General features: G+C 44.3%; 1 protein-coding gene across 1 annotated transcript in view; it reads left to right on the top strand.

Moving 5' to 3' along the window:
• KIAA0586 (KIAA0586 ortholog) overlaps positions 1-8,803 on the top strand; it is a 103,624-nt gene extending 94,821 nt beyond the window's left edge. The window contains exons 33-34 of the mRNA XM_074996289.1: positions 4,353-4,445; positions 6,789-8,803. Of these exons, the coding sequence (XP_074852390.1) occupies positions 4,353-4,445; positions 6,789-6,853 (158 nt within the window). The 3' untranslated portion in view covers positions 6,854-8,803. The remainder of the gene's footprint in view (positions 1-4,352; positions 4,446-6,788) is intronic.
• Positions 8,804-12,330: the final 3,527 nt, after the last annotated feature.

Consider the following 12,330-nt stretch of genomic DNA (forward strand, 5'->3'; position numbering starts at 1 on the left):
AAAATGCCTTTAGATGTAATATACCCATGTGCAACCGTTTATCATTTCCAAAATGTCTTTTTAGAAGTTTTCAGATGTAAAATTTCTTGCATGTATTCATTTTGGGGTAGGTTTGCTCTAGGCTTCTGCCTATATAAACCTTGTCGGATGTACTTTGCAAAGGAAAATGAGGGCATGACTGTGCAACAACAGGGTGAGCATGGGTACAATGGTGAAATCAGTACCTGAAGAGTGAATTGGGTTGGAAAGTGTTTGTCCCCATAGCAGCCAGGTAACACATTCACTTAATGGGAACCCTGACAAAGGGATAACAGTGGTCTCTCTGCTATCGTCCTACAGAAGCCAGTCTTCTGGAGGTGCAGAAAGTTTAGCTGGCAAAGGTTACTCCCTGTATTGGATTTACCAAATTTGGCCATAAACGTGTTTTACCTCCTTGGAAGTTGGCAGCTGCTTTAAACTGGAAAACGCCAGTAAGAAATTTTATAATAGTGTTTTTTATTCCATAACTGATCATCTTAGTTAGTAATTTAAGTAGGTTTTGGCACATTCAAGTGAAAGCAGGGTTTTGCTGTGTTGTCATAATTGATAAGCCAGATAAGCCTGAGAAGTATTTTATCCATGGAATTGGGAGAATGGCGTTTTAATTGCTGAGGCTGCTGGAGAACAAGGGACGATCACTAACGTACTGTGCCATGTTAGAAGAAAAATACTCCACCAGGGATTTCACTGATGTTCACCAAGCCAAGCGTACTTTCAGCTTTCCTCTAGGATATCTGCTCTCTGTTAATGAACTTATGGTAGCTTAAAAGTATTGATTGGCTGCAGGCGGGTGGTTCCTCCCTGCCCTGGATTTTAACTTTAAACTGAGATACTTACGAGGAGCCTTTGGCCACACATTTAAATCTATGCTGTGATTGCTGTAAAGTGGATATAAACTTAATTTACTTAGTGGCTGTTTTCTTAATATATCCCAAAGACTAAATATGTGTTCAAAGAATTTACTGTGCAGGGTCATTCCATAATATGTTGATCAGATTCTTTTGTCACTTGTTTCATTGTTCCACAATGGTGAGGTGATGATCCTGGACTTCCCATATCCTTTATTGCTCTTTTTGCTTGTTTTTAATTTTAAACCAACTGAAAAATAGAGTTCAAAAATAGCTTTAAAAACATTGCTACTCCGAGGCTACGTCTTCCAGAATTCCTGTTTGTTAGAGATAGCTGTGATATGGGGCAGCAATTAAATGTGTTTTACTCAATGATACTGAAGGATTAATTTGAGGTCCCAAACTGTGTGATGTTAATTGCTACCTCTCCCATCCTGCAGAAGATGCCAAACAGCACTATGGTGCTGAGGAACTGTGAAAGCTAGGTGACACCTAAGGACAAAGTATTGAGTATTTTTTTCTTTCCTCTCCTGAAAGCATGGAGCTTAGTTACCATTTTGAGTCCGAATCCTCCTTTCCTTCTAACACCTTTTTAGACTTTGTGTACACCAGTGTTCCCTGTAAGCTGAGTACTAGGACAACCACCCAGAAAAGATTCAGGTGCCGTCCAGCTGATTAGCAGAGCACCCACAGTTAGAGTGTGTTTGTGCCTGTGGTGCACTTCTACACTTGCCTTGGTGCACGTAACAAAATGTATTCTTCTCATGGATGGAAAAAATTAGAGGGAGCACTGGTCTATGCTACCAAGATTTGTCAACCAAAATGGTCTTGACAAGCAGAAGTCGACAAAAAAAAAAAAAGTCGGAATACAATGTTTGCACTTGTTCCCTTTACCAAGAGATTACAGCAGCGAGAGGTATGCATCCCACAGTCCAGCCCGACACCTTTTGTTGCTAGATGCCATGAGAAGGCAGAGCAGCATGCAGCACATCTTGGTACTGTGCTAAAGGTCCCACGATGTGGTGTTTTCGGTCCTAGTTCTACATGGGTTTGTAGTTTTGTCACCGCTTTTTTCAGTGGTCCTTCTTTGCTGTTATGAGCCTTGAGGATGTGACCATTGTTATTCCAATTCCTACAGATCAAGTGCAGCAGATAGCTTTCCACTCCAAGCCGTCAGGAAATGGAGGGGTGGGTGGCTGTTTACTTAGTTGCATGGCAGTGGATAAATACTGATCAGATACTGATCACATCTAGCAACTCCTCAGTGATCCAAATGGGAGAATATTTGGTGCGATAACCTGCCCTGGTCACCTCGGAAGATGAACTGATGGCTTGCCATGCCCGCACGCAATGAAGGGGCAGGTGGCTCTTTACCTAATTGTAGGGCAGTGAATTTCAAACCGCTGACCAGAATGTGCATTGTGGGTTGAAGTGATGAAATCAAGTGTGCTGGCTACTCTGGCACTTTGTCGATGCAAATATAGAGGAAAAAAATAAAAGTCTCTCTGCGGGGTGGATATATTTTTGTCAGACATTTTTCCCAACAGAAGTTGCATTGCAGCGCGTACACACTCATTATTTTGTCAGCAAAAGGCAGGTTGTGGTGACAAAACTTGGTAGTGTAGACAAAGCTGCAATGCAGTGAGCTGAAAAGGAGGGTGACTTTGAGAAGAAAGACCAAACCAGGGAGAACCCAGCTAAGAAGCCCAAAGAGTCCTGGGGAGCTTGCTCCAAGGGATCCTCCCTGCTCTGCCCCACCCCCCCCAGCTTTGCACGTACCACTAGCAGGAGGAGTGTCGGAGAGAACACTCTGCAAGGTCCAGCACCAGTTGTCAGCATCCTTCCTTTTGGAGGGATAATGGTTCTGCCTGTCACTGCCTCGGACTTCCCGGAGTCCCCTACATCTAGCTGTCCCTCTGGCACAGGGGTGGGCAAAATCAGCCCCGGGGGCCAGGAGTGCAGAGCAGGGACACAGCAGAGCAGGACAGATTTCCCTTAAGAAATGGGGTCGTTTCTCTCAAACGTACACAGCAGCAGGCAGCACGTACACTGTGTCACTGTCACACGTTCCCAGTCTCTCTCTCTCTCTCTCTCTCTCTCTCTCTCTCTCTCTCTCTCTCTCTCTCTCACACACACACACACACACACACACACACACACACACACACACACACACACACACACACACACACACACACACACACACAGAGTCACTGTCTCATACACTTCAGTCTGTGTCACAGTGTCTCACACCCAAAGCATTTCTCTTCCATACACATGCTCTATAGCCTCCAGCTGTGCCCCTTCTGCCTGAGGCCCAGCCCCTTCTAGAGGGTCCAGAGCCAGCCCACTACCAGTACCAAAATTCACAGAGTGGCCCCTCTGCAAAAATTGCCCACCCCTGCTCTAGTGGATTTGATTCTGGCCAGCTGGCCTTTGGTTAGCCTAATTCTGGTGTTGTTTTATAGTCAGATTCTGTTTCCGCTGAATGTCATGGTGCCCTGCTCGATTTTCTGCTGCCCCATCCTGTTTCCTCCCCACAGCTTAGCGTAACAGACCCTTACCTTGTGCCCCTCCCCAGCTTTGCTGCAGTGCAGCAGCTTTCCCTGCTACTGAGCAGCTAGTTCAGCTATACACTCTCTGGGGCTTGCTTTCCTTGGCAGTCTCCCATTATTGTACCATGGCTGCTGCTGGCACATAGCCAGCTTGACTTCTGCCTGGGGTTTCACTCTGCTAAGGGCGCTCACACCTCCTGAGGGCAGAGCTGAGATCACAACAAAGGAAAACTCAAGTTGTTGCCTCACACTTGAATCCCACTCTACCAAGTAGACATAGATGGAAGCAGCGCACTCAGTTGGTGGAGTTCCCCAGGTTTCCTTTTGTCTAAATCACTTCCTGTCAGACTGCTTGTTACATCTGTTCTTTGGCTGGAATCTTCCACTGGATGGAAGAGAAGACCGGAATGATGACAAAAGGCTCATGTATGGTTTATGCATCCAATCAGGGAAGAGAGATGCTTTCCATAGAGGGGCAGAGTTTGGTTTCCATTCAGGGACAGTGTGTATCTAGTTAGTTACCTTAATTTTTTGTTTCTTTGGTTTTTTTTTTAATTGTCAGATATACTGGATGTCATCTTTAATTGTTTCATAAAGCCTTTGGTTTGTGAATATCTATGAAGAAACAGATTTTTGTATGATATGCACGCCTACATACCTAGCTACATGTGTGTGCAGTACCTTAGGAAATGTAGTGACATTAAATAAACCCTCACTGGAAAGTACAAGACAAAGGTGTAGCTGGCTTTGTAACACATCCATCATGTTTTGCCATATGTTTTCTCGTCTGTAACCTGAGCGTGTGTCCTTATAGCTGTAAGGTGATGCAACAAAGTAATGGCTTTGGTATGTTTGAAGTGGCTGTGTTTGGGCTGTAAAATAATGCAGTTATTCTGTTTCTTTATTTTAGGAGAGGAAACTGTACCACATATAAGTTCACTGACCTCTCCAGCCAAGATGTCAGTGATGCTGCCTTCCACGAATATAGATGACCAGACACAAAGTATGAGCACTGTACATGGGGATTCAGACTCTTCAGGAAAAGATACATTTTAAAACAGCTTTTTTTATTAACAGTCACATATCTGGGAATTTTCTAGAGGCATATTTTGTCTACCTTGGGTTATAGTCCATATAGTTTTGGCATGAAATCTTTCAGTACTGTTTGTTTTTTCTACTTGCTGTTTTTTTGTAATTTTGTATTAGTCAGAATGTAAATCTAGAAATTATTTTGCTTGGGAAGGGATAAAATATTTTAAACAAAAATAAAAATACAATTTTTCAACTACTGGGATTTAAATGGTCCTTACCCAGTTTTGCTTGAAAATGTATTAATATGATGTGCATTTGAATACAGAGGGGATCTGTATTATAGACCTATTTAAGTCCCTTGCAAATTTCCCATTGACTCCAATGGGTAAAGGATTGGGACCTATCATATGTCTCAAAGGCCCGTGAAATTATTTTGATCTCTATGGAGAATTGTACAAATCAGTGGGATTTTTCTGATGGATCTTTTGAAAGAAACATGCTAAACTATGACACATCAAAAAGAGAAACACAGCTTTAGAGAGGGAGGTCACATAAATGACTCTGCCATAAGTTGATTATGCTAATTAGTTGATATAAATAGGCCATTGCAATGTATTTGATGATTGGGTGTTGCAAGAAGATTATGTTCTTAAATATGTTAAACAGTTTTGATTCACTCCTAAAACTTTCTTAACAGTAAGGCAACTCAGTTACTATTGCCTTCTTTGTGGTTTCACTATACGTATTTCTTCTTGCAGGAGATGTTATATTCTTAGGTATTTTGGCATGTAAGTTTCTTTATAGTTGTTTGGCTGTATGAGTGTGTGCATGGAAATCTTTAAGAGATTAAGGAATACAAATTTTAAAAGAAGTAAATTATATGACAAGAAAGGCCTTGGCTAGTTCTGGAAAAAAATCCAGTGTTTTCCCTTTGAAGACAACAAATATTAACAATGCTCCATACAAACATACCACCGTACCCTCTCCCTGCCCCTCCACCCGAGAGATTATTCTGTTTGTTTATTGAGCAACAACAGTGTGGTCAGTGCTGTACAAAACAGATAGAGGAAGATAGATCCTTGTCCCCAGGGAACTTTAATGTAAATCAAATAATTCAGTCACAAAACGCTCCAAGTACAGACATCAGAAGATGGATTTTTTTCACCAAGCAAAGCAAACTTTTTATGCCTTTGTTCCATTCTCTATCCTACCTGTGCCCTGCAGTCTGATATGTCTGGAAAGTCTGAGATATTACAGCTCCTTTCGAGGCATCAGGCTACCAGGCAGCTGCTCAAGTAGCAAGGAAACAATCTTTCCTTTTTTTGGTGGATTGCATTTACCCCACTTTGAGCGTTTTGAGGAGCAGCCAGAAGTGCTGCTGAGAGAGGTCCGGAGGCCTGAGGGATGTGCTGATTCAGTCTCCACAGATCCTGCAGTGCCCCAAATAGAACTCCTGAAGTAGGTGGGGACAGGTACAAAACGCTCTTTCCTCTCTCCTAGATGAATTTTCCTCTTTCATTGGGCAGCAAACGAGGCAAATCCTGCCTTGCACTTCTCTGTGCCAATGGGGGAAAGCTGGTATGCTCCAAAGATCATTTTGTGAATGACCACTTAGGAAGATAGTTATAAGAATTTGCGAACTAGGTAGTAGCTACATCTTTTTTTCATTCTGAACAACCAGCAAAAGGGAAGATTATTGACCTACCTCCTCTTTTGAATTTAGTCTTGTGCTGGAGGTGCCTGTTACTATCCTTTTGTTTAAAATGGAAAACACATGTTCTGTGAGCATAGCCAAGTTGTGATAAGGAATTCATTTTTCTGTGCATCTAAGTTCCATTTTCTTTCTAAGCCTCTTGCAGCGGTAAGTGCGTTTCTCTTACAGCAGCAAATGTATGTTTTTTCTGGTTGTTTGCAAAACAAAGCAAAATTTGCAAGACTTTTGTATGGATTTCTTCCAAGCACGTCCATGCAGTATGTCATGAAAGTCTTCACATCCTGAAATACATATCTCACAGAGCTGGAAGGGACCTCAAGAGGTCATCGAGCCCAGTCCCTGCACTCACAGCAGGACTTATCACCATCCCTGATGCTTTTTTCAATCTAACCTGCCTCACAACCTCGTAAACCCAAGTTGTGAGGGGGCTGTTAAAGGCCTAACCGCTGAGCTGTCCCTAGCATTTCATCCAGTGGAAATATAAAAATGCCAGCTCAGTGTAGCTGTGGTTTTCAGTTAATTATGAAAATGGTTTGATTTGTTTCTTGGTTAAAGTTAACTTGTGGTAGAGCTTGCTTGGTTTTTGTGACTGTTTTAAAGAGAGACAGTCGTACTCGGTCTGCATCCTCAAGTGGAAGGTTGAAGCATCTAAAGTATCAGTTTAAGCAAATCATCCTACTCGGAGATTGATAACTGCAGTGAGGGAGCTTCATTTGGAATCTGGTAATTGTAATTGTTTGCTTTTTATTAGTTGGACTCCAGAAACAGTGCCAAATAAATAGAATGGGAAACTAAGGCCGTCTCTGCAAAAGGATCCAGCAAGAGCATGCTAGGTTCTTGAATCCAAGGGGGGTCCCAGTCCTGTATTTGTCTCAGAAATCTGCAGCCTCACTAAGTTTCACAGAAGTCAGTGGCACATAGCTAACCTCAAAGTTGCAGCATAAAATGGCTGTTGCTAACCTTAAGAAAATGCTAAGAATTGTACTTCATCATCCTCACTCCAGGCACCTAATTAGCCACTTGCTTCATGCTCTATTTTTCACTGTGTGAAACACTGAAAAAGTCACATCTCATCAGGGCTGCAGTTATCGTAGGCACAAGAAAGTTCTGCCTTTCCAACCTGCCTGATGTTTCCCTGCCCACGCTCCCCCCTCAGGCCTCATCCTGCCCACTGTTCCCTTTGTGTCAGAGCCTTGGGCAAGCAGTATGGGCTGCACTGTGCAGAAGAACCCCTGGACGGGAGCCGGGCCACACCACCTGTCCTCTTGCTGCTGGGATCCCAGTGTGTGCGCCAGGCTGGGGGTGCTCTGGCCATGCTGCTTGCTGGCCTGGTTTGGGGGAGGGGGCTGAGTCGGCACCCATGGGTGGGCTCTGGGCTTTGGTGGCTCAGGGAGGGCAGAAGGGGCGGGGCTTTGTGGAGTGGGAGGAGCTGGGGGCTAGCCTCCCCCAAGGGTGTGTGTGCCTGCTACCCATTCATCTACCCCTTCCCTGTCCCTGTTTCGAATTACTGTTTTGTTGCTCATGTTGCTTATCTTTATAGCTAGCTGAGGTGTATTAATAACAATACAAAAAATCTGTCTAGTGTGAGGGCGGGGAACCATTGATCCATAGACAAATCAGTTGGGGACCACAGAAGTGAGAAGCAAAAACCAGGAACGGTGCAGGCAGATTTGGGGTGTGGAGTCTGGGAGCGGGAGGGGCAGGAGCAGGGTGTGATTGGGGAGTTGGAGTGGGAAGGAGCATGCAGGAAGGGGTGAAATGGGGGTCTGGATGGGAGGGGGCATGGGAGCTGTCTGAGGATGTGCAGACTGGGTGACAGGTGCAGCTTACCTTTGCAGCACTTCTGGATGCACATGGCTCTGTGCCCCCTGCTCCCAGGCTGCTGCTGCCCCTGGGAGAACAGCAGTGGCACCTAGAATGCTTCCTGCCCTACAGCCCCTGGCAGAGCCTGCAGTCTGCATCTGGACCACAACTTGTCTGATCTGTCCTGCAAGGCTCAGGGCTCCAAACCCTCCACCAGACTAGGGTCCATATGCCATGCAAGAGAGCCCAGAGCCTCAGGGTTTGGATCTGGACCATGGGCTGGGGGTTCCCCACCCGAGTTGTGAAACCCTTTTTAATGAATGCATAGACTTTATGTGGGTATAATTTAGACCCTGATCATGCGAAGATTTATGCACATACTTAATTTTAACCTCTCGAGTTAAAGTAAATGGGACTATTCCATGTAGCTAAGATTAAGTATCCATGTAATACTTTGTAGGATCAGCATCTTACTCTGCTACTGAAATGCAGACACTCAAGGGGTGAAACCTGGCAGCTGTTCCACTGCAACACTATTTGCAGCATATGAAGACAAGATAAAGAATATTGCAACCAACTGAATTTGAAGGACATGAGATCTCAAATGACACCTCAGAGTTCATCCTTTTCCATAAGTCTAATGATTTTCTCCTGTCTGTAAATATAAAGAAACCTCACTCTGCTTAGGTGAGATCCCACATAAAGCCATATGTTGTTTGTGACGGTGATGTGAAATATCTATTTGCTGTATGTGCTCTGGTTCAATGCATCTTCCACTTAATTCCTGTTCTGATTTAATTAAATTTAATTAAATTCTATCCTTCCACCCATTTTGTCTCTTTGGTAATTTGTTATGCATTCATAATAGCATCTTTCCATTTAAGCCTTTAACATGTGTTTATTCTTTTGATCTCCTGAATAGTTCTACAAGTGTAAGGAGCTTGTTTCCTGGGCCAATGACGCAGATGGGTTTTTGCTGCTAATGGTTTGTTATTGCACACTTGAATGTTGTCCCTTTATACCTGTATTGGTTGCCCAAAGTAGAATACATCATTGATACTAGGAGGAAGGAAAATTTGAATTAATGGGAATTTTGGGTATTTTCTGGTGCAGGGGAAGCAGTTTGGAGGTGGGGGTCCTAAAAAGTGTGTTGTATGTGAATGAGAGCAGATTTTTGTGGCTTCTCTGCCAGGAAAGTATTGGCCCCGTGATATGTATTCTTTCTTTGAATGCTCATTAGTGATGAAAGTACGGGAATTGCAATAGAAACTATATTGTCTAAATCCCACCCCCCAAAGTATTAAACATGTGATCCCGCCTCTGCCCAAGGAGCTAACCTACTAACAATGGCATCCAGTCCAACCCTGCAATGAGAACGTTGCCAGCACACATTTTTGTTTTGCAACCTCTTATAAATTTTTATCCAAACAAAACAAATTCTGTTTTATATGTTGATTTGACTGTGCTATCAATGCAGTATTTGAGCTCCTTCCAGTCATGCATTAAATGTGACTACACATCTGACACATGGTCATTGTCTCACCTCTTTTGGGTGTGTTTGCAATGCAGTGTTGTGTTTTGGAATTTTATGTGTGTACCTATGTGACCATTAGGTTTGCCTGGCATTTCTGGTGGAAAAGGGACTGTGGTAGCTGTCATCTGCACCATGGACCAGGCTGTTAAAAGTCTGGTTGGTAGTATAGCTAGGGCAGAGGGACTGGCAGGCTTCTTGCTGGCCACTCTGGGGAACCCTACAGAGCTGGGCATGTCCATTTGGCTACCAGGTGGAAGGACAGCCACAGGAGTTCTACATGCTGCCACCATCCCGATCGCCATCTCCACAGCTCCCATGGGCCAGAAACTGTGCAGTTCTCATTGCAAGGTTAGGGCCCTTGTTGGCCCCAGAAAAGATGCAAAAATCAAAACCTTCTGAATAAACAAGAGGGTGTATTTTTCTTGAGGCCAAACCTACACTGGCGCTTTACAGAGCTGTAACTCTGGCTCAGGGGTGTGAAAAAGCACCTAACCCCACCAAGCACAGCAAGTTACAGCACTGCAAAGCACTGGTGTAAGACAGGTACAGCACTGGGAGCGATAGTTACTCCCTGGTGGAGGTGGTTAACATAAAGTGCAGGATCCCTCTCTCCCAGTGCTGGTGCCATGACCACTCTTTCAGTTTAAAGCGCTGCCATGTAGACAAAGCCTCAGACAAAAGCAGTGGAGCTGTTAGAGTGCTCACTGGAACAAATCAAGTAAACCTCCCTCAAGCAGCGATAGGAAGGTAATACGTGCTGACTTCTGGGTCAGTGTTGGGGTTTGTTTCCCTGATCTGGTGTCTCTCTCAGCACGCTCACCTCTTCATATCATGTGATCATTTCGACCCAAGTTAGTACCTACATTTGATTTGATTTCGCTGACTTGCAGCCTGTTACCACCTGAATGGCTGACTCTTCATACGGTGTGAGCCAGCTTGATGAATGACATGGTCTATTTTTGATTAGTCGGTGTAAGGGAAATCCTTCTTACAGGGCTGGGCAGTTTGAGGCCATGTGGGAATGCTCTGGGTGCCTGGAATCCAGTCACATTTTTCATTCTTTTGACAGTCTTGAAAATGGTCTTCGCTGTTCGCGGAGTGACTTGCTGTTGGGGAAGGTCGTTCTGGGCGCTATATCCGTCACATCAGTGTAGTCTTAATGTATGCGGCAGAGCTGTTTCTCTTCCCCAGAGGGCTGTGCTGTCTGTTTTGTGTCGTTCAGAACTGGTAGCAAAATGACAGGCACAAGCTAGACGCTCACACGTGTAGTATTTGAAATATAACCCAGCCACTGCTTACATGATGTTTACCTTTGTTCATGTTTAATGTAGGGTTTTTTCATGGAGGATGGGAGATGAATACCATAGTTTTATTAGTTGTATTCTGATAGCATGCAGGAGTCCCTGTCATCAAGCGGGGCTCCACAGTGTTAGGTGTTGCTCAAACAAAGAGCTGATCCCGGCCCCAGTCGGTGCACAGTTTGAGCTGAGTTTTGAGATTCCTGCCTGTCAGTCCTGTGCTCAGACCACTAGACCTGGCCGCTCAATGTGAAATCTGTCTTGGTCTTTGACAATTGTTTTTTCATGTTATTGTTCAGCATTGGGGTTAGACAAGGAGAATCAAAAATGCCATCTCAGCAAGAAATCTTTTCACCTTTGAGCTAGTTTCACTATTTCTTTAAACCTGTGCACTCCAGGTGGAGCACGGGTCATCTACAAGTCTCCTCCACTTCACTCTGTCTCAGGACAAAGCTTATAGCTGATCCCAGGAGTACCCCAAAAGTTACAGAAGCCGCTGCAAAGAAACCTGCAACTGCACAAGTCTTAGGAGGACTTGGCAATCTGCACAGATTGAGTAAGAAGTGAGGCAGGGAAAACCGAAAGGAAGCTGCCCCACAGCTGACCCTTCTCTCACCCAGTACAACCAGCCAGTTTGGTACGTGGAATGTTTGGATCCCGTATCAAATGGGGAAGACCATGCAGACTGCAGCGGAGATGAAACAGTACAAGCTTGCAGTTTTGGGCTCGTGTGGGACAACATGGACCCAATCTGGGCAGTTCTGCCTGGCAACAGGTGAAACCCTCGTCGACTCAGGAAGCGAAGAATAGGACTCGCCAGACACAGAAGGTGTAGTCTTGATGGTATCAAGAGAGGCATCTGGTGCTTTAATTGAGTTTCACTAGTCCCACTCAAAAATTTCACTGGAAGCTTTTCAGTGCTGTCCTGTACCAGGCATATGTACATCACCTGACCCAGTGGGGTATGGGTCCTGCAAGGTTACTTTCCTCCTTAGAATTCAGGCTGTCAGCTATGGGCTTGGTAGTCAAGAAAGAGAAAGGGGAACTGCCATGCAAAGTTCCAAGAGGAAAGACTGGGCAAAGAACCACCTTAGTCTGGTAGCTGGTGAGTGATACTGGTCTCTCCCTCACGCTGTGTATATTTAAGGAACAGATTTGTATTTGCTATATTGTCCACGTCTAGTTTAGATAAAGATCTTTGGAGCCAGGAATTAGGTTTTCCTTTGTCTGCACAGGGTTAACTATGTAGCTAATGTCCAAAAAAAAAAAAAAAAAAGGAAATGACTGTTCAACCCACACCATTCTTGTTTTTAATCTTATTCACGCCTTCTGGTTTTCTCCCCATAACGCTGGCCCACTCTTCTCAAAAACCCATTGGGCTGGGCTTTGAGCCCCATTCTAAGATTTGTAGGAATTCTCACTCCTATGAAAGAACAACTCCCACATGACATACTCCGAATTTCCCTGAAGCGCTAAACAAGTGTCACATGATTGATTTTTTTTTTCT

This window comes from Carettochelys insculpta, chromosome 6, assembly GCF_033958435.1.
Source record: "Carettochelys insculpta isolate YL-2023 chromosome 6, ASM3395843v1, whole genome shotgun sequence".
In the NCBI taxonomy this organism is placed as follows: Eukaryota; Metazoa; Chordata; order Testudines; family Carettochelyidae; genus Carettochelys; species Carettochelys insculpta.